Genomic DNA, 22947 nt, shown 5'->3' on the forward strand with positions numbered 1-22947 from the left:
TGGAAGGGGGAGTGTCATAGATGACTTCTTCAGCAACTGCAATCAATCATTAGAAATCAATCAATTATCAAGAGTAATAGGTTCAAACAATATTATATATGAATAAGTATACAGCTGGCAAGGCAAACCTAAATGCAGACATGTGGACATTCGAAGTTGAAATCCTATATTATATTTCACAAAGAATTTATGAAAAAAGTTCATTATACACACGTTTTCGAGATGGTAGAACGTCATATTCATAGTCATTCAGTATAAACTCCTCAGTGCTTTGCTCCATTTCTTTGTCTGTGTACAGAGTTTCTTGAGTCTCATCAGCATCTGAGGACACAAATTCTTGTAAGAGTCTTTCTTCATAGACATTCATAAATGTATTTCAGTTATATATTTATTTATTTATTTATTGACTGTGATGTTTTCCAGACACAAGGATGACAAGAATATTAATCTGCTAAATAGAATATCTTAAAGTTATAGTTCACCCAAAAATGAAAGGTCTATCATAATTTACTACACATTTGTTAATCTTCAAAACACAAATGACGATATTTTAATGAAACCTTAGAGATTCAAGTCTCTCCAATGAAAGTCCATTACACCAAAACTTTGACGCAATATTGTTTTTCACAATATAATAAAGGCATTTTATTATTACACTTAAAGTCACCATGAAACCAAAATTTACAATTCTTAATAAGTTTCCCCTCCCTCTTGGATCAACATTCGCTCGACGTGATGGTGGGACAACCTGTCACTCACATGAGGTCACAGCAATAACAAACCACCACTATCCAACAATCCAATCAATTCGCGATGGACAAAATCAAGTTCCACACTACATTTTTTCTTGTTTGAGAAGCTGTTTAACTTTAATAAGACACAATAGGGAAGAAAAAACTATCACAAATTCTGTTCCACGTCAACTTTAAGAGTGACAGTTTTAAAGTCCCCATGAAATCAAAATTGACCCTATTTACTTTGTTAGCGCATATTACTAGTCTTGTGGTGAACAATTAATCCGTGCAAGAAAATATTTTAAAAAAAATTTTTTACCATGGTAATCTTTAATCAAAATCTGAAAATGCCCCTCCCCTCTGCATTGGAGGACCTTCTCCGATGACGTAGGTTTGAGGAATTGGTTTGGGCAACGCGTAACCACTCCCCTCAAACCGTTAGTCTGCTATGAGCAGAGATGGAGAGGAGGAGCGCTAGAGTAAAACCCTGCCCTCTGTTCAATATTCCGTTTCACTGGGAAATACGTCATAGCACTGGAGAAAAGTCGTTTGCAACTTCCGGTTCACGGGGACTTTAAATTACAGAAGGTATTACAGCAAACCATTAAAAGTCAGCAGGAAGTGGAACTGGAGAAAGTCGTATCATGAATGTGGGACATACCAGTGAAGGACTGGAATGATTCTTGACCAGTGGAGAGACATCTGCTGTTCACTGAAGTGCTGCCGGTCTCAGTATTTGATTCTTCACACCGGCTAGACCGAGCTTCAGGGTTGTTATCTGGCACCAGCTCCCTAATCTCAATAACACACACAACACATTCAGAGCGTTATAAATCTCATACAAAAACAAAAACTGACATGAAGCGTCTTAAAGTGCAGCGGTACCCATTGGAGACAGATCCAGCTCTGTCGGGCCCATTGAGCAGCATGGCTTTCCAGAGCTGGTCCATCCACTCCTGCCTGACATCAGCTGTATCCGCAGCCTATTAGCACACAATTCACAAATGGATTGCAAATGTTTATGGACAAAAGAGGCATAAAGAGGGTATTCATAACTCCTTCACTCACAGTGCAATGCAAGTTCCTTTTTTTTTTTAAACGAAACTATTATGACAGTCCTGTCTTAGTATCAACAAAATAACATTATTCACATGTGGGTGATGGCAGACCACATCCTCAAACACAGATTGTAGACACTCTCCTGATTAACATTGAAACTCACCAGCATTTTCTTCTTCCCATTTTTCATTGTGATCTCAAATAGATAGCGATTGTTCTCCGATCTGTTTACCTCCCGCACAGACTGAACCTGTTAAGCCATGTTGTTAACATAAGGAAGCACTTATTTGGCCTTCTGATCAGTTTACCAGCATCTACACAATCACACTCAGATAATATTACAAATCAACTTTACCTCATATATGTAATATTGTCCCCTGAGGTCTAACTGTTTGGGTCAAAGAAAAACAATAGATTAATAACCTTACCAATAAGAATATTGGGCGAAACGGCAGTAAATTGCATTTTAAATTTAAAGCAGAGGTCTTCAACAGGTGGTCCATCTTTTTTTTTTTATCTCACACATTACACAAAAAACTTCAATCTTCAAGTCTGACCTCTGAGGTCCATTTAAAATTCACTGTAATAATATTAAATCAAACACTTAAATACTTACAGCACTCCCATGTTTTCTAGTGTAGAAAAAAAGTGTTGTATTGTAAAGTCTGAACCAGTATGTCACCCACCGAAGCCTCTGAGGAAAATATATTGAATTACTGAGCAAAGAGAATCCCTCAGGTGCATATATTATGTAATGAGTATTAATTAGATCACAAATTAATGTATAAAATGAAACAACTAGAACTACTTTAAAAGTATTATAAGAAAATAAGTATTCCGCAACTACCTTTTAGACTGTCTAAAAGACTAATGATTCCTCCAAATGACAGACATTAAACACTAGCAATATGTACATTATATTCATACCATTTTGTCTTTCCGTTTCTTCAAAAAGCCCTGGCAGAGCGGAGGCGGCACTCCTCTTCCAGTCGACATGCTCATGCTTGGTTTTGTAAGCTGAAAGTGTTCACACTTTATCATAAATGTAAATCAACATCATGACTTCCCCTTGAAACTGTCACATCCTCACTTTAGATTTTTGTAGAATAAAGAGATGCTGTCCTCAGTCAAATGCCAAAATATGGGAGAGGTTCTTGTTCATTTGCTTTGCAGTTCTCAATTTTATTACATTTTTACGCACTCAGTAAGTGTCATTATAATGTGATAATACTCAAAAAAACTATACATCACATAAAAACTTTCAATATTCACTGTAATGTTATTTGAGTAGTTTTTGTTTCACAGCAATGTATTTAACTACCATGAAAATGTCTTAAAATAAAAAAGTTAATTAAAAGGTAAATAAATAGGCTTAATTTATTTTATGCAAAATTATTATTAATTAACTATTATTGGGTGGGGGAGACAATTATTTGAGCATATAGTAATGCAAAAAAATGCCTAGGAAGTAAAATTCAAGTAGGCACAGTGTCTCTGAAGGAAACAGGCAGATTTATTCACACAATTATGTATTGTAAATGTTTGAAAACCCACAAGTGCAACAATCCCATGGTTTTGAACAAGAGAGCATTGCATTGAAAGTTACATATGCATAAGAGCTAAAACATTAGACAAACAAAATGACTTTGTCTCTACATGATTGTTAGTTGGGAAGAATTTCATACAGTCCTTGTAATGTAGTGAGGAGGAACTTTTTAGTCTGGTTTGGAACAAACCTAGTTATACCATATCATTACAGAAAATAAAAAGTTTTTTTCTGTGCATAATCTTTATAAAGGCCATATATAAAGGTAGTATGGAAAAGAAAAGAAATACAACTTTAAATAAAAACCAAATATTGCATAAAAGAATCCCTTGTTCTATGCATGTTTCAAGCAATGCCAAAAACAACATAGAAAAGGCTAATAAATTAATCAACACAGCTGTGATGTGCTAAGAGCAAAATGACCTTTACATTTGAGAAATGGCTTTGTTTCAGTGCTTCTCCCTAAAGCACGAGTGTCTATGTGATACAGTTCAAATATGGTTTGTTCACTAGCTAGAGACAATCTTATGACGTCCAGTAAGATATTTACATATATAAACAGAGTTCATTCACCTATCAGAGTAAATCCTGACGCTCTGCTGTCTCTTTTCAATATAGGTCACACCAATTATACTGACCTGAGGAAAACATAAGTGTGCATCAATAAAAACCTTCTGTCGGATCAGCAGAGGACGCGATTACAGCTCCTGCCATACTGTAGATGTCCCGTTCCAGTACACGGCTGATGAGGCGAGTTCCTATAACACTTGGTTTGGGAAAGGCAGTTTTTATACAAAATGTGGCTAACTATTTCTAGGAATCTTCTGTCCTAAATGAAATAAGGATGGAATGAGGGATCACGGGTTTTGTAGTTTTTTTAAGAGGGCCTGGGTTGCTGTAACGTGCCGGTTGCACTGATCACCGTTGCTTGAGGAGAGCTTTGTACATGGCGAAGCCAAGAACAGCAAACACGGTGGCACCGACACTCGCCCTCAGCCAAAACGTAGAGTTTTTCAAGTCAGCTTGGGTCATGTGTCTGTAGAAAAGCAAAAGTAAGACAAACAACAGGATTGTTAAGACATACTGCTCATACGGTTTGTAAGATATGACAAAATGTCTGAATTGGCAAGGTAGTATTTTCACACACAAAAAGGTTTTAAGCCAGTTCCTTATATTTTTTGCTGTAGTGTGTCAGTAGGAAATATCAGTTTACTTTCCAAACATTCCTTTTGCCAATAATTGTAATAATCCAGTGAGACAACAGCCGGTATGATCCACACGGAGATCTGCGGGAACGTCTCCAAGATGCTTGAAGAAACCTTCCTGCTAAGCTACAGTACTGTGAAAGGTTTTAGGCACTTGTGTAAAACTGCTTTAAAGTGAGGATGCTTTCAAAAATAATGTCATAGATTTTATTTATGAATTAACTTCTATTAACTAAATCAAATCAATATTTGATGCGACCACCCTTTGCGTTTAAAACAGCTTTTGTCCTAGGTACAGTTGCACATAGTTTTTCAGGCAGCTTTGCAGGAAGGTTTCTTCAAGCGTCTTGGAGACATTGCCACAGTTCTTCTGGATTTAGCCTGTCTCAGTTTTTTCCTGTTTCTTCATGTAATCCCAGACAGATTCGATGATGGTGAGATCAGTGTGGATCTCTGTGTGGTTCATACCTTCTGTTGTCAGACTCCTTGTGCAATAAAAAGAAATCTCACTGGATTACTACAATTAATGGCAAAAGAATGTTTGGAAATGTAAACTGATATTTCATTAAAATTCACAGTGATAGACATTTATTTGATCATATTGGGTTTTTTTAATTCCATTTAAAGGCATTTAAGCATACAGTAGGATTTATACTTAATACGATTGAATTTTGTTTTACTTTTGGACATCTGATAATATACAATGAGAGTGGAGCTGCTGAAACTGGAAAAGAGGCAGCATGGGAAAGCAGGAATCAGTCAGCTAATGTTTTCAGGGGCAAAAAGCCAAAAATGTTTAAAGAACACTGCTCAGACGGTAAAGACAGGGGCGAAAGAGAGAAACACTACTGGAACAAGAGGTTTCTTGTGAGGTTAAACTCACCCAACAGGCATCCAGAAGGGTTAGACCGCTCAACACTACCTATCCAAATTCCAGGTTCAGACACAAAACTTTAAAGGCTTATCATAGCAATGTTTGTTTGAGTGAAACCTAAGGTGATATGGCATTCACAAAGCAACAAATAATACAGAGTAGTTTGCAGAATTCCAACCAGACATCTGCAGATACCTTGAGGATGTGGTGAAAAACAAATAAATAAAAGTGAAGAAGAAATTAATTTTATTTAACCACCTGACTGTAAACTGGTCAAGAAGATTTCTTCTTTGAACTTAACATCCCATTTAAAATCCCACTGTGTCACTGGCACCTTGTACCCCAGGAAGGGGGTCTTTACCTGTTACAAACGGGCAGAAACGGGTCAACAGACGACTCCATGTAGACAGAGTCCTCTACAAAGCTGACTGCATGAACCTGATGGGTGAGGCCGGACTCCTCGTCAGCCAACAGAAACGTGCCCACATCTTGTATAAAAGATCTCAACCTTATACACACATGCACACAGCATGGCAGTTCATCAACCGCACACCTGACAGGACCACCCCAACATACCCCACTGCTCACCACATGCTGTAAACATACAAACTCTTGCACACCACTATATAGTTATTAAACTATATTCACCACTATACCATGTCACTAAAAACTAACATACTGGGAATTCTAAATGCTTTTTTCCATTTTAACAAATGATTTGTATGTTTTTAACCTTGGCAATGAATGCCACTTTAAATGTCTATTTTAAATATATCTGTACATACATATACTGTATATACATATATACATAAATGCACATATACATACACACAAATGGGTTGGACTATGAAACTGAAACATGGCATATTTATTAATATGGTGTAGGGCCTCCTTTTGCATCCAATACAGCATCAGTTCGTCTTGGGAATGACAGATGCAAGTGCTGCACAGTGGTCAGAGCGATTTTGAGGCATTCCTCATGCAGAACAGTGGCCAGAACACTATGATGCTGGCGGAGGAAAACGTTTTCTGACTTGCTTCTCCAAAATACTCCAAAGTGGCTAAAAAATACTTAGATCTGGTGACTGTGCAGGCCATGTTCAACTTCACATTCATGTTCATCAAACCATTCTGTCACAAATCTTGCAGTGTGTATTGGTTCATGCTGATACACAGCATGATAAGGATACAATGTTTGACACATCAGATGCACATGGTTCTCCGGAATGGTTCAGGAGTTCTTGGCAGTAACGAATGCTTTTGAATGCCCCATCAAGCACAGTAGGGACTGCCATGATATTGCAGCCCAAACCATCACTGATTCACCCGTGCTTCACTGGGCAGCAACAGTTCTGGTGTTAAGCCTCTTTGGGGCTTCTCCACAGCATAATTCACGGATGTGGGAAAGACAGTGAAGGTGGACTCAGAGAACAATACATTTTCACATTGTCCACAGCCCAAGATTTGCACTATTGGCACCAATGAAACCAACATTTGGCATTGGCATGAGTGACCAAAGGTTTGGCTATGGCAGCCCGATCATGAATATTGACTGTGGAGCTCCCAATGAATTGTATTGGTGGAAATAGGAGGAGCAGATTTAATTCTGCAGTTAGTTGGGCAGCTGTGGTTTTATGCTTTTTGTATATATTCCGGGTTAATAGCTGGACATCCCTTTCTCTTTTGAACTCTGATATGTCTCCCACACAGCTGTGCTATTGCTCTGCTAATTCAACCTTCACACTCTGATCTTACTGATGTAATGTAAAATCACTGAAGATCGGCCACCAGGCCGCACTTATATAGGTGTGAAACCTCCAACACTCATTGCCAGTGTTTCAGTGTCATTGTCCAAACCCTGTGTGTGTGTGAGATTACGATGTATGTATATATATATATATATATATATATATATATATATATATATATATATATACACACACACACACATAGTTGTAATCAAAATTATATAACGCCCATTGCAAATCATGTTTATTGGCAAAATTTACAGACTTTCAGCTGTTTGCAATGAACAAATCAAACAAAAGTAATTGAAATAGCTCAACACAACAAATGTTTCAAGTGGTTTTAAATTCAACTGAAAATGCAACTTTTAATGATTTCTGCAGTCTCAAAATTATTCAACCCCCTGAATAGAATAAGTTAAGAGACAAGTTAAGCGAATATATAATTGCCCTTCACAAAAAAGGAACAGGATACAAAAACATAGCTAAGGCACTAAATGTTCGTAGAGACACAGTTGGAAGCATAGTTAGCAAGTTAAAACTTTAAGGAGTAGTGGTTACACTACTTGGACAGGGCAGAAAAAGGAAGCTATCAATGGCTGTAACCAGATTTCTGAGAAGGCAGGTTCAGAAAAACCCTTGAGTGACTGCAAAAGACCAGACGTTCACCACCACTGACCCAAAAGCACAAGAAAAGTGCTCAAAATTATAACTAAGCCAAAGAAGTTTTGGGATTCTGTTCTGTGAAGCGATGAAATAAAATGGCCCTATGGATCAGCGGTATGTCTGGAGGAAGAAGAATGAAGCATCTGCTTAAAAGACCAGTTAGGTTTACAGTTAAGCATGGTGGGGCTCTGTGATGCTCTGGGACTGCTTTGCATCCTCTGGCTCTGGAAACCTGCAGCGGGGAAGGCAAGATGGATTTATTGAACTATCGGGACGTCATGCCGTCAGTGAGGAAGCTAAAGCTTGGGTGTCATTGGACCTTCCAACAGGACAATGATGCCAAGCATACCTCAAATTCCACCAAGGCTTGGTTGCAGAAGAAGTCCTGGAAGATTCTACAGTGGCCATCACTTGAACCACATAGAAAATCTCTGGTGGGATTTAAAGGTGGCAGTTGCAGTACACAAACCCAAGAATACTACTGAACTGGAGGCCATTGCTCATAAAGGACGGGCTAATAATCCTCAGAAACGCTGCCAGAAGCTGGTGTGTGGTTATACATCTCGTTTGCAGCAGGTCATAACAGCAAAAGGGTGTTCTACTAAATACTAAAGATGCTTTCCATGAAGGGGTTGAATAATTTTGAGACTGTAGAGGTCATTAAAAGTTGCGTTTTCAGTTGAATTTGGGGAAACCACTTGAAACATTTGTTGTGTTGACTTTTGTTTGATTTGTTCATTGCAAACAGCAGAAAGTCTGTAAATTTTGCCATATATATATATATATATATATATATATATATATATATATATATATATATATATATATATATATAAATACAACGTTTTTTTCTTTTTTTAAATCAAATGTACTTCTGCCACCTACTGAGCACTGCGGCATGGACAACCAATAAATAACCTGAATTTAAAGACCATACACATCTTAAACATCAGACTGGCTATAAAACAATGACTATCAACGACATTGACGAGAACAAAATGGGGGGGGGGGGGGCTATTCGTCAAAGCACCAAACAATAATGGCAAGAGAAGCATATGTTTTAGATGAAACAATACATTTGCTGCAACGGGTTAGACATGTTAGCCATTCAAATACGGACACAATGCAACACAAACTAAGCCCCTTGGATGTCAAATCACTGCATATGAACAGTTAGTCATGAGGAAGCTTTCTTAATTAGTGCTGAGAAACATGACATGGTTAGAAGAGGGACACTCCATTAGGGACTGCTAACATAATGTTAAGAGATGCAAAACAAAGATGAAAAGAGCCAGCCAAACAAATGAAAAGGAACACCTATGGAGGGACAGAACAAAACAAATTTACAAGATTACATTTAATAGACATAAGGACTTTGATTTAAAAAAGGTTTAACCAAATGACCAAATGCACTATTAGCATGATATTAAAAACCATAGAGGTGTAAGAAAGGCATATGCTAAGAAGAAAATTTTATTATACAATAACACTGTTTTAGTCATGCACTAACTTTAGACATAATGATCACTTATTCTTAACTATGTGAATAAGGAAATAATACTCATACTCGTATCTCACACCCATGCATTTCACCTGGTGTTACATTTTATAGGCAGTAAGAAAGATTAGATCTACCAAATCTAAGAGAGCAACTGCTCAGTATGAAATAACTCAGTAAGAATTGCAACCAAAAATGAAAGGCTTATATGAACCTTGCGGCCACATTTGACCCTGAAGCAAGGATGAGTGAATTAGTGCAGATTTACAGCTTGCATATCCACCTCAACTGACTAGAGAAAAGGGTTCAACATCATCACAACACAAGGACATATGCAAATCTGTCTTATTCTGTCCAAAATCTAAAGGATGCTTTTATAAACATCTGTTTTTAATGTTTATGGCATGTTTGAGAACAACTGTATCCATTTTCAGGAATTATAAAAGAAAACAAGGCTGCATGACATTTGAACTAGAAATGGAAATCATAAGGAATTTAACATTTATGATTCTGACCATACAAAGTTTGGGATCAGTAAGATTTTTGAAATAAGGCCTTGTCACACTAATACGTTTTCGTTTGAAAACAAATCTTTTTCTCTCCGTTTTGGCCTTCCGTCCACACTGAGACAGTGTTTTCATTCATGAAAACGCTCTCCAAAGCAGATAAATTTGAAAACGCAGTTTTCACATTGTAGTGTGGACTGTCAAAACGGAATTATTAAAAACGATGATGTAAGTTTAGTCATGTGACATATTGTACTAATAGATATTCATGTTTATACCAATATTGTGTCTCATCTCAGTGAGCTTTTACGCATGCGCAGTAAGGTGAATTTAGCGTTTTCAGGCATTTTCCAAAAGTTTCTCATCCACACTGAAACGTCAGAAAACTCCTGAAAACGCTGAAGTGGACGGAGAACATTTTTAAACGAATTTTATTTAAAATAATTTTTTTAAATGTAATTTATTCCTGTGATCAAAGCTGAATTTTCAGCATCATTACTCCAGTCTTCAGTGTCACATGATCCTTCAGAAATCATTCTAATATGATTTGATGCTTAAGAAATAGTTTTATTATCAATGTTGAAAGCAGTCGTGCTGCTTAAAGTTCATACTAGTAGGAAGTAAAATAAATTGTAATAATGTTAAAGTCTTTACTGTCCCTTTTGATCTACACATATACATATATATATATATATATATACATAAACACATATATACATATGCATATATATATATTTTTTTTTTGTGAACAAGTTTTATATATAAAAAAAAAAGATTCTCATCTCTAGTTGTACTTTGGTTTACATTAGTCTTAAGCTCAAGCACACAAGCAATATTCAGTCTGCACTTTGCAAACTGGGTTAAGATACGGTTGGTAAGATGCATCACAGGCTGAAGCAGAAGTGACAGTTCGATATCATGCCTCAAATGCATCACAGATACTTATATAGAAAATGCTAGTTTCAAATACAATGTTAATCAATAAGAGCTGCTATAAAACCATGTTTAGGCCTTGTCTGGATGAAATGCGTTATTCTGGCCAACCAGTCTACTTTAGTTATGATAAATTCAGTGACAGAAACTTTTAAAATAACACAGCCTTCATCATTTTAACATATAGACAGAAAATTTCCCAACATCCCTCTGTGGATATGCAATGTAAACCTATCAGGCCAACAGCAAATAAAGGGGTGTTAAGAAGCCGAGATTAGAGATCGCCCAGCGAAGAGAGAGAGTGGTGGTATATAGAGCTGTACTCAGAGACCTGTTCAGAACTGCACTGTAGATTTTGGCCTTTACAGAGCGCACCAGCTCAGAGTTCAGGAGGTTGTGACAGATGCAAAAGGTACACCTGTTGCAGCTGCACATGCAGCGTAACTTGGCGTGGCTGCAGAAACACACACAGACAAGAAGAATCAGCATCACGTGACGAAGTTCCAAGAGAGCTGGACCCTCCACTTGGGCTTGGACATGAAGTAGCGCAGGGAGGTAAGCACAGTTTAAAGAAGAAAAAAAAAAACTATTCATTTGCTGGGAGAAGAGAATTGTGGGGAAAAACGGCAATCTATTGATAAGTTACGCAAAAGGAAAAAAAAACAGGGAAAAAAAAACAGGAAAAGAAAGAGTATGCTGGGAAGACTTGAAACATCATAATCCAAACATATAAAAGGAAAGATCTATACAACTTGGCAAAACAAGCTCAAGCAAAAAGCTTGAATAGGGCTGCACGATTAAGTGAAATAAAACTGAAATTGTGATATGACATGATTATCAAATCGCATAGGCTGCAATTTAATTCTATAAATATTCGCACTGGACGTCTCAGAGGGAAGCACACGGTTCATTTACACGTGAGCAGCTTTTTTGGCCAAACTGTGCAGCCCTACCAAAAAACTAAAAATAAATATGAATAAAGACAGTTAAAAAATAAATGTATACTTTGAATTACATATTTATACTTATAAAGTTCTTTCCTAAGAATCGCTTACCAAAAACTAAGTACTCTGTATTGTATAAACTGGACCATGAGTAGGTGTTTTCACACACACAGCCTTTTCCATAAAAAATTATATTTTTTGTTTTCAAAATCAGTTATTTAAAACAAAGTTCTTGTACACAGCCTTAGGAAAGAACATAACTTTCATCACCACCAGCCACTACAGAACCATTTTCCCTGATATTATGCACTTCAGTAAAAGACCATGGAACAAATGATACTTGAATGTCTCCGAAACCGCACCAATGAAACAGCTTTCCAAGATACTGCTAATATGACACCTACCCAACAGCTTTAACAGCACAAGGAGACGATAACTAGATAGACAAACACAAAAGAGATGAGCAGGGAGAGCCGGAGGAGCCAATCACAATCTAACAGGAGTAGCAGTCAGTGGGGTAGATTGGTCGGGTTAAAGAAGGGGCTTCAGTTTATACTCACGGATACATGGCCATAGTGGTGAGTTTGGTGTAGATGTCTTTGCTGGGTGCTTCGGCTGTGTTGCAGGTGAACAGCTGTGGCGGGTGAAGCTTATGTTTCCGGCAAAAATCCAACGGGGACAGGCTGTAGTACTGACGCGCTTCATGCAGGTCTGACTTGGCAGCAATAATCATACAGGGTGTTTTGCTGTCCATATAGTGTTTCTGTGAAAAGACATCAAGGTGTTAAAAAAAATCCTTGACCAGCATAACAACATATATTTGGAGTTATTTATGCGTTTTTGTTGAGCTTAAAGGATGCAAGCAAAAGCACGATTCTTTCCCCAAATCTCATCCTGAACAGTAGGAAAGAAGCTACACATGTACACACAGATGTCAATCCAGTGGAAACTGACCATCAGATTGTTGACCCTTCCAGTCAAGCTTTAACTTAAACTAATTCACAATAAAAATGTAAATGTTCTATTCATCAAAGAACACCGTTTTCAACACTGATAATAACAAGAAATGTTTCTTGAGCAGCAAATCATCATATTAGATGTGATACTGAAGACTGAAATAACAGCTGCTAAAAATTCAGCTTTGACATCACAGGAATAAATAACTTTAAAAAAAATAGCAAACAGTTATTTTAAATTGTAATATTTCACAATATTACTGTTTTACAGTATTTTGATCAAATAATTGCAGTCTTGGAGAGCATAAGAGACTTTTCAAAATCATTAAAAAAAAAAATTTACAGACCCCAAACTTTTGAACGGTAGTGTGTGGATGACAATTACATTTATGTACTTTCTTACTAAAGTGACTTTCACTAAAGTACATAGGCTATGTCACATAACCAGAACAAGTAGCCAAGTGAATATGCTACATGCTAAGCTACCCTTCTCCAAGCTTATATGAACCCAAGAAAACCATACAAGAAACCCACAATAACGACGACATTCAAACTTTAAAGCTACAATGTGTAGGATTTTCTCCCATCTAGCGGTGAAATTGTTTATGACTATATTACTTTCTAGCCCCTTCCATTCCGAGGGCGTTTTAACTCCTACGGTGGCCGTATTATTTCAAATCTGCTGGCAGTCGCGAGTAATCTCCCCCTCGCATTTGTCACGGTGCCACTGAGTGTAAAAACGCGAAAGGCGGAGCTTGAATTTCCAGGTATGTCCCTCTTTGGCTAATGTATTTTCAAGATGGAGGCGCAACATGGCTGCCGCCATTCGAGCGACTCACTCGTATATATTCTAAATGGCAGATTCTACGCTTACGAGAATACTTGATTAGTTGGTAGAAGTAATTACACATTAATGAGCACATATATTTTTGAAAGAACAAAGTGTTTTTTGCTAAGAATCAACTTAAAAAATTACACAGTGTAGCTTTAAAATTAATTTGACACTAATTCAATACATAGTTTTATTGCTACTGCACATATACAATCTACAGCTGGGATGCACGTTTACAAAAAAGGCCCATTTCAGCAACATAACTTACTGAAACCACCATTTCAAATAGGGATGCACCGATCCGATACTCAGTATCGGTATCGGCTCCGATACTGCCATTTTTGGCGGATCGGGTATCGGTCAGACGAGGCCGATCCAAATCCGATATTGTGCGTATACTATTCAGTGTTATTGTTAAGCCCCACAAAAGGCACACAAACATTATAAAGCACCATAAGTTTTCGTGCACAATATTATAAGTGTTCTGAAGCCATTATATAGTATAATGTGAGATATAAATTAATATTTAAGTCGTTAAATTCAAGATCACGTAAACGTTTCCCTCAGCTGCGCCTGTCAATCATTCTTCATTCAGCATTCAAACAGCGCGTCGCGTTCGGTTACGTCAGTTAACATGATGAAACTCTCTCCAAGATGATTCAATGTTACTATTATTATACTTGATCTGTAGATAAAGGTCTATGGTTTCGCATAAAACAACTTTATCTTGCTAGACTTTATTGCTGTATACCTTAATCATGTTACTTTCTGCCCCGGATATCTGTTAGATCTCAACACTGGAGTAAAGTCAGAGCACTATTTGTTCTTCACGCGCACAGTAACTGAAATTTAAAACTGTTAAAAGAAAATGCTGAATAGACTATTGCATAGATAGATACTGTATAATACACTACGCATCAATATGTATTTTCTTTGTGCTTTAAACTTTTCAATCAAGCGGCAACATTCTGATCTGAAAAATGAAGCCTACCCGGAAGTGCGAAAAACTGCAATACATCGAAAATCCGCTAGGGGAAGGTCCCAAAAGGGAGCAAATGTCCATTTTCACAGCATAAATTCATGTTTTTACAAGTTGGTCCCATGGACTTTTATTGTATTTTCCGATAGCTTCCGAGTGCCTGACAACTGTGAGGGGGGTGAATTTTTTTCTAACTTGTTAGTTTAGATCGTATTTAGATATAAAATATATGACAATAAGGGCGTGGTTAACTTTGAGTGACAGCTTGATTGACAGCTGACAAGGCAGCGCCACGGAGAATGACAACAAGAAGCGCCATTTTTTAATACAGTTGACATATAATACTACTGTTTATGTATCATGAAATGTAGTTTTAAGAGTTTTTCAGGCGAGAATGTAGTTGTTTAAAGCTCAAATCTGTGGTTTATTTAAAGATTTATGAAAATTTTATCCAGCTGATCCAGCGATGACCGGGCGCTAGGCACTCATGTACCCCACCTGGAGCAGTCTTACATCGGCTTGACGTTATGAGGTTTGCCGCCAATGCCGCGGACTCTGGCGTCTCTTTAGTGGTTAAACATGAGATATTGTGTATATCTATATCGTCTTGTGTATATCTAATGGGCGATTTTTGGTCTCGTGAATCTAAATTTTTTTCCCTGGGCAATCGTTTTGGCTGAGGGGAAGTTTCATAACTTTATAAGCTATTTAACTTTACCGATGTATAGACTATAGAGAGCTGACTTTGTATGTTTGACTGAATTGTTTGCTTTATTTGTATAGCTTCTTATACCTTTTACGTATACTTTTATAATGGCTAATATTGATAAAACTGAAATTTAACAAAAAGAGGCTGGGTTGAGTTTTGTCATTTTAAATTTTAATACAACGAAGATGATCTGTAATGTTGTTTACTGCAAAATCTGTTGTTTAGTACAAATGCACATATTGCCTGGACCATAAAATGTGTAATATTTTTATATTATATTTAAAATGAAAAGAGGCAGGTTTGTGTTTTATATTTAGTTTTTTCATAAATAGGCAAACGTTATGTGCAGTTAAATATAATCAATATGCGTTGCCTGAACCACATTTGTGTGGCTATAATGTTTAAGATTTCTTTAAATGAAAACGAAAAGAGTTCGTATGGTGTTTTATAACATATTTCGTTGCCTAAAATATACACAGAGATAACCGGAGTAGCAGAGCGAGCTGAGTGACGCGCGCTGCGTTAGAAGGTGGGCGGGGTTAGGATTTCCCAAGATTTTCCAAGATGGCACCGCCCATACCCCCCATAAACGGCTTCAAACCCGTTCTTCAGAAAGTCTATGGGTGACGTCACAGACGCTTTGTCCATATTTTTTACAGTCTATGTTTTCAATGCGGACTCGACGCGCTGCGCGCTGTGACTCATGTTGCTTCAAGCGCATCATTCTGCGCTCGGGATGCGCATAAGCGCTCTGTGCCACACTGTATTGGAGCCTTTCATATCATAATACAGTGACGCAATGAAAGATTATCAATAGCCGTTCTTGTTCTGTCCTATCTATTATGTTGCTACCTCATTAAACAGCTGTGCTATACATTTAAAAAATGTCTAAATTTTATAGTAGGATATAAAATAATTGCTATTTTTGATTTTTATCTTGTTTTTCATGAATGCATTTTACAACAATACAAAGAGCAATGTGTAAAGTTTTACAAGATTTAGTGTTACACTTATTGTCTCTAATTTGTTCCCCACTAAACATTTTTTTTTCCACAAAATGTTCAGATTTTATACAATTATTGTGCACTCGTGATTTTTCTAAACTAAATTTTACTGCTGCATTAATCTAGTTTATAATAGCATTTATGTCAGATTATGATCATATATTTTTTGTTGTTGGTTTTCTTTTTTCAGTTCTTATTATCAGTTCAACACAGTGTTATAGAAATTCTACTTGATTAAAAAAAAAAACTGCGCTGGTATCGGTACGGATCGGTATCGGCCGATACTCAGAATTTTTGGTATCGGATCGGTTCTGAAAAAATGGTATCGTTGCATCCCTAATTTCAAATTGAATGAAGTCTTGCAATAAACATATTTTAAAATATACTGACCTTGTAGACTTTAGTGCAGTACTCAAATGAGCACGGGTTGCTGATGTCATACACCAGGCAAACAACATCACAAGCCATATCAGCCTCAGAAAGGAACTCAAAGTCTGGCAGCACCTCATGCAGCTGAGAGAGAAAGAACCGCTGATCAGCACTGGCCAGACATGAAGACTACCATATATTAGTGTAAAAAGCAAAAGAACTTTGACTTACGAGCAGATATTTCTCTTGTCCATAAACATAAGTTGTGCTAATGGCATAGTAAGACTTGTGGTCTTCTCTTATCCTCTTCTGACGCTGCAAAATGAAGAGGGAGAAAGTCAAAATCAAAGTCAAAACGCTAGACGCTCCTGTGAGGTATTTGTACTCACCGCAAGGTTCCTGCCCAGGAAAGCTTGCAGAAAGCCACTTTTACCGCTGCCCCGAGCACCTAGGACATTGCAGCGGAAAACACTGCGCTGGGTCTGTTTCTTCTGCAGATCGATGCGCTTATTCCTGGTGACTGCACAAGGATAAATAAATCAGCCTTACAGATAAATAAATGAATGAAGATAAGATACATGCTAAAACACACTTACTTGTTATAGCGGCTGCCTGTGACTCCTGCTCTTGGATAATAGAGTAACCAAGATAACCCAGGTACTCCAAACATCGCTGCACATCGAGGTATGTTGTTAGCCTGAGATGGAGATAAATTATGTGTTCAACATTTGAATGAATGACTTCAGCAAAAATCAAAAGGGTCATTGTTTCCATCTTCAAATCCTGCGGGATTGCACTCACGTCCACTGGGAAAGGTAGCCTTGGTAAGTGATCCAGCCCTGCTCATTGGTGCAGACAGTGTGGTTGACATCAGGACCCCAGGGCATGTAGGGAAAGACCTTGAACAAATCCTTCAGCTCATCGGGAGACAGGGAACAGTCTCGGTCCTGACACAAACATTTAGGGTGGGGGAAAAAAAAGAGATTCATTTAATAAGGCATTCTTAAGTGTTCACCAACAATTTTTGTATTGCTTTTTCTATATAAAATAAGCGCCATATGGGCATCTTTAACTAAGTAGTCTAGCTACTTTTTCAGCATCTTATGCCAACTTATAAAAAATGCAAGAATGCGTGTGAATGACCACAATAATGTTCTTCTTTTAGGTGCTGTAAAATACACCTTTGTATTATGCAAACAAAAGGCCAAGCCATTCATCATAGAAGGTCTTTATTCAAACTCAAGTTACATAGCTGTCCTTATCAAATGCAGCTATTTGGGAAACTCAGTGGCATTTTGCTGTGCTCACCTTGTCATGCTTGTCAAAAACGCTCTGGAGGAAGAGGTAGGCATTGTGGTTCAGCTCTGTGGTGCAGTCTGGGGGTATTTTTAACCTAGAAAAACAACTGACCTCATTAGAAAACATTTCTTTGAATATTTAAAAAACCAGGGCAGCGCAACAGATCTGCAAAAAAAATGATCCAATCAGAGATTATGAGCTATGTGGCATGATTCATTTAAAGGTGAAGTACTGGATTTGGGGTGGGACTCACAGTGGAAACAGGTATTCTTGTGTCAGCTCCAGATCATCATCATAACCAAACCTCCTGAGCACGGTCCATGTGGTCTCATGCCTTCCCCGCTGAATGAAGAGTGTATGAAGGAACAGGAAACCTAGAAAACAGAGAACACACATCAGACACAAACAGAACCTGATGGATGAACGAATTAAAAAAATGTCATATAACATTTATATTATAACATTTATTACATTAAATTATAAACTTAAAAACATCAGGGAAAATATAATTACATTATCTAACATTATTATATACTAGTATATATTAAAATAATTATTTATATACTTAAAATATATATAAGATTTGTATTCATACAATTAAAATATATAATAAAAATAATATTCTCTTTAATCATAATTTTTTATATATCTATGGGATGCCAAATATCACTGTGATATTAAAAGCCGGTGGCATTTGCCTTTCTACTCAGCTCACCCTTCCGTGTGAGGCCGTTGTCTTTTACCCCATCTGACATATTTTTCCGCACAACATTCTTCACGTCCTCCAGCGCTTGAGGTGCCAGGGGTATGTTAAAACAAGTTCTCTGCAAGGCAGAACCACCAATCATCATCAATATTGCTTAAGAAAATATAACAATTTTCTTTCACTCTCATTAAGGTGCAGTTTGTGCAGCTGTGTGTGTAATCAACCTCTCCTGTCACTTATCTGGGGAAGTAATTTGAGCACAAAGTGCTGAAGAAACATGCTCTCACCTGGAAGAAATTAAGCTCATTATCATTCAGAATGCCATCATTGTCAAGGTCTGATATTTTGAAAATGCGAGTAAGTGCTTTGATGCAAGATGGCTTCATCTGGAAAATAAACAGAAAGAAACTCATTACTACACAGCATTACAGATCATTTGGATTTTTAGATGTAGGGATCAAACCCACTCATGTGCTTCTTTGCAATAGAAAGAGGCCAGATTCAGGTCCAACAGAAGTAATAATGAAGTGCTAAATCTCTTACCTCTTTCTCTTCTGGAGAGTACAGAGGTCCTGTTGGGTGCAGAACGGCCTTCTGGGCGTAGTAGAACAACTCTGAGATATTCTTCAGGTTTTTGGCTGAACACTAAGAAAGTGTAATAAAATGAAACCATGATTGGCTTTCCTGATGTACAGCATGTCTTTTTCAAGCATTTCTTTTACTCTACTATGCTAACAACTTTAATATAACAGCGCTCAGTAATAGTTGTTTTGATCTTTATAAGATGGGGTCTTTAACCATATCAACCCAAGAATCCATTACCTAAAAATAGCATTTGTCACAGTATTTATTCATCTTTGTAAACGTTAGTTAATACAAATACGACTGTTCAGTGTTAAAATGGAACCTTATTGTTAAGTTTTACAAATAATCATTAGTGATGTATAGAGTCATATACTTATGCATTTGAATTTTACTTAACATATTTTAATGTTGGAGGGACAGTGACTTTTTTTTTTTTTTTGATCAAACAATAACTAGCAGACACCCTGCAGTACCGGACTGATTTGATCTGCATTCACTGGCCTCTTAGTGTGAGAGCTCTGTCTCTCCTTTCAGACTGAAACCAATGCCTCTAATAAAGCAGGAATCTCCATAGCACTACTGCCTCATCTCATAGGGACTGGAGAGGCATGTACATAACATCATCACTTTTCAGACTGAGAGCATCTCTCACCTCCACGCAGGTCTCAATCTCAGAGTACTGGTTCATGATGGGCAGGATGGTCTCCATGCTGCTGTGCTCCACTAGGTCAGATTTATTCCCCACCAGGATCAATGGTACTCTGTGGCAAGAAACACTGATTACAGTCCTTGAAGGTACATTTCTGTGGGGCATTGTGGCAGAATTTCAAACAAGCAGCAATTGTTACATGGGAAGTACATGGATTTATTTTTTTTTTTTCATTGTCAATCAGTCAGAGGACTATCTTCATGGGGAGGACGGAGTAAACAAGTCATAAAATTAATAAAAAAACGATATAAAACAATTGTTATTGTTTAATGATATTTGCTTTACTGACAATAACAGCTTGTCAAATAACTATTTACATGTATTTATTTACCAGACGCTTATCTAATATTTGCATATTTATATTATGTAAATATAATCATCCAAAAATACAGTGCATCTCATTTTTACTGTACATGACATCTCAATACAGATTATATATTGTTATATTATGTTATAATTAATCAATTAATGTTAACTTATCATTAATTCTGTTGCAGAAAGAATACAGACTCTTATTTTTAAAAGCATGTAGAAAGACCAAAGCGCATTCATGAGGCCCGAGGCCTTCAAGAACCTGGCAGGAAGCCACACACCTGCTGTCCTTATCCGTCCTCTCATTGATGAGGGGAATCCAATGACTTGTCACCTACAGGGAAGCCAATATAACGAGACACAACAGAACATTTCAGACTATCAGAAGTTAAATAGCAAGAAATGTATTTGGTTTGGTAACTACAGAAAGAAAGAAAAATTAGTCTGGCATACACGGAAACAAAACTTACCTTTTCGATAGATTTCTTGTTGTTTACTGAATATATGATGCATATAACATTGGCCTGTGCCGAGAGAGAAAATGCTAGGGAGGTGAATAAAACAATAAAATCAAACTAAATTGTGTTATCAAAGAGACTAAAACAAGCCACACCTTTGTTATTTCTTGGTAAAGCTGCTCATCTGACTGTTCTGCTTCTGTGGGATAAAAAAAATGAAACATGAAAGCACACAAAACACCAGAGGATTAACCTTGTCGGTAGAGGTTTGCATATTAATATTTATATAAGAACAGTGATGCAGGCTTTATGAATCTCATCATCATACAGAGAAATGTGATCATGCATCCTTACCGGAGTAGTCCACTATGTGAGTGGGCACTCTCTCAGGTGTAACATCAGCAGGAATAGTGATCTCTTCGGCTCTGAGAGGAACCTTCAATGAGATACACAATACAAGTGAGTGAATGTATTTAGGCAAGTATAAAATTGGCTTATTAAAATAAAGTTAGTTTAATGAGTACCTCATCAGGGAACTCCTCACTGACAAGTGACATGATCAGGGAGGTCTTCCCCACTTTGGCTGTGAAGAAAAGGATTTCCAAAGTGACCGTTGAGTTCTAGATCTATTCACAGCACTAAATGATTCCCAGAAACATGCCTGTCAAGATTTGAGTGCCCTTATAAAGGGGCAGTTGGCAATGTTAAAGCCGAATTGTTGTATTTGCATTTGTATGGCCTCAAATTGCAAGACTACTTTAAAAAATTTATGTCACACCACAGGACCATTTTAAATGACCAAGCAAACAACAAAAGGGTGATTAAAAAGGAGATGAACATCTATGTAAATTGTAACCTACAAACTTAATGTTGAAAAAAGAAAAGCTTATGAACAAGTCCTGGTCAGTGTTATTTTAGTATCATTGAGAAAGTAGTAAAAATGTTTTATTAACATTTTGAATGACCTTTTTCCCCATTTTCATTTTAGTTAAAGTCTAAGTATTCTCAGTTAAAGTTTATTTTATTTCAAGTGACAATTTATGGTTTTAGTTAAGTATAAATAACCTAGGTTCTGATATTTCCAAAAATGCAAATGTACTGATCCCGTGATCAGTATGTAGGCTAATGCTCTCAATGGGTTGGTGTTACTATCTGAATATTAACACTTGTAAGATGCTGAAATGTCAAAATATCAATTATGACTGAAGTTGTCAGAACACTGAAGCTTGATGTTTTGGCATTGGTGAACGGTACGTTTACATGGACACGTACTATTTTGGCTGACCTATCTAAACTTTGGCAGCTCCTTCAGTCGATGCCTGAGAGTTGCTCTTAAAACTGCTATAAATAACCCTGATAAACAAGGGTGAATCTAACTAAAATTATCAACAAAACATGAATGAAGGACAAGTGTCCTTCTTCATGTCAGGGTTTGCTGTTCTGGTTAATTATGATAATTAAAAACTGCAGTTTTTTCAGTTATTTTACTTCGAGTGGACATGCATGTAGATTAATATAGCATGATGTTGGATGACTGAAGACAACGTTTAAAAACATACAGAGCTTAGAAACTTGGCCCTGTTGTTTCATTCTGTCACTCGTCAATATATTGTCCCAAATGGCTGAATAGAATTGCTCTGTGAATTGTGTTTGGAATGAATAGAATTGTGAAAAAGATAAAATACAGAATGAAAGGGGTTTATTGTGCAAATAATAGTGAACAGCAGCGCATGTCGACTCACTAACTTAGAGATATGCGAATCAATTCAGCAACTGCAGCCTGCTAACTTAACACAAATGATAAAACAGGAAGACATGGGATTAATTCACTTACGTTCTCCGACTAGTAATATCCTCACGTCCTTTCTCATCGTTGCAACTTTAATGTGATCACAGTAAACACTGAACAAGTCCTTTGTCGCGGATCACAGATCCTGCTGCTATATGTAATAAGGCGGGCCTGTGTAGGGCAAAACGGACGGATCCACTCCTGTCTGCCTCAGTCTGTATAAAACATCTGTTCGCACCAATTGAACACAGAGACAATTCATGCCATTTAGACAAAGCGTTTCTGCGTATATGAAGGCACTGCTTGCTTTCTTCAGATTCACTTCATGACATTTCTGGGTTCACATTTCAAGCTCATGCCAGCGGCGGCTGACCTCCAATAATAACCGGTAACTACGGAACACAGTTACGGACAAACGCGAATCTCCTCGCACTGACCATTTCTGATTACAACATTCGCAGTTATAATGTTATACCGTCTCCTGTAGGACTGGAGAGGAAACGCGTGTCAACTTCCCCCCGCTGAAAGGA

At 37.2% G+C, this 22947-nt stretch overlaps 2 protein-coding genes across 5 annotated transcripts in view; both read right to left on the bottom strand.

The window, feature by feature from the left end:
• The window catches only part of LOC308692042 (uncharacterized protein), a 3787-nt gene extending 979 nt beyond the window's left edge, over nt 1–2808 (bottom strand). The window contains exons 1-8 of the mRNA XM_081367725.1: nt 2721–2808; nt 2410–2487; nt 2149–2181; nt 1957–2043; nt 1620–1717; nt 1396–1526; nt 214–321; nt 1–36 (exon numbers count right to left, since the gene is read on the bottom strand). The exon at nt 1–36 is cut by the window's left edge and continues 27 nt beyond it. Of these exons, the coding sequence (XP_081223851.1) occupies nt 1–36; nt 214–321; nt 1396–1526; nt 1620–1717; nt 1957–2043; nt 2149–2181; nt 2410–2487; nt 2721–2795 (646 nt within the window). The 5' untranslated portion in view covers nt 2796–2808. The remainder of the gene's footprint in view (nt 37–213; nt 322–1395; nt 1527–1619; nt 1718–1956; nt 2044–2148; nt 2182–2409; nt 2488–2720) is intronic.
• Nucleotides 2809–2952: 144 nt separating this feature from the next.
• Nucleotides 2953–22851, bottom strand: rhot1a (ras homolog family member T1a). 4 transcript variants are annotated; one of them, XM_081367369.1, is made up of 21 exons: nt 22463–22836; nt 21153–21211; nt 20983–21064; nt 20784–20827; nt 20641–20694; nt 20452–20504; nt 19802–19910; nt 19108–19209; nt 18852–18950; nt 18574–18682; nt 18112–18232; nt 17868–17952; nt 17361–17506; nt 17156–17256; nt 16949–17079; nt 16791–16874; nt 16581–16703; nt 12271–12473; nt 11098–11220; nt 5780–5926; nt 2961–4375 (listed from the first exon to the last, which is right to left on the bottom strand). In XM_081367369.1, exons 1-21 carry the CDS (start codon nt 22497–22499, stop codon nt 4258–4260), a joined length of 2130 nt encoding a protein of 709 aa, XP_081223495.1. In that variant the 5' UTR covers nt 22500–22836; the 3' UTR covers nt 2961–4257. The 4 variants fall into 4 exon arrangements, with proteins under 4 accessions (XP_081223496.1, XP_081223495.1, XP_081223498.1 ...); XM_081367370.1 differs by lacking the exon at nt 5780–5926 and having other exon boundaries at nt 2953–4375; XM_081367371.1 differs by lacking the exons at nt 2961–4375; nt 5780–5926 and adding an exon at nt 8946–9146.
• Nucleotides 22852–22947: the final 96 nt, after the last annotated feature.

The sequence above is a fragment of the Scardinius erythrophthalmus genome, assembly GCF_964197995.2.
Source record: "Scardinius erythrophthalmus genome assembly, chromosome: 1".
NCBI lineage: Eukaryota > Metazoa > Chordata > Actinopteri > Cypriniformes > Leuciscidae > Scardinius > Scardinius erythrophthalmus.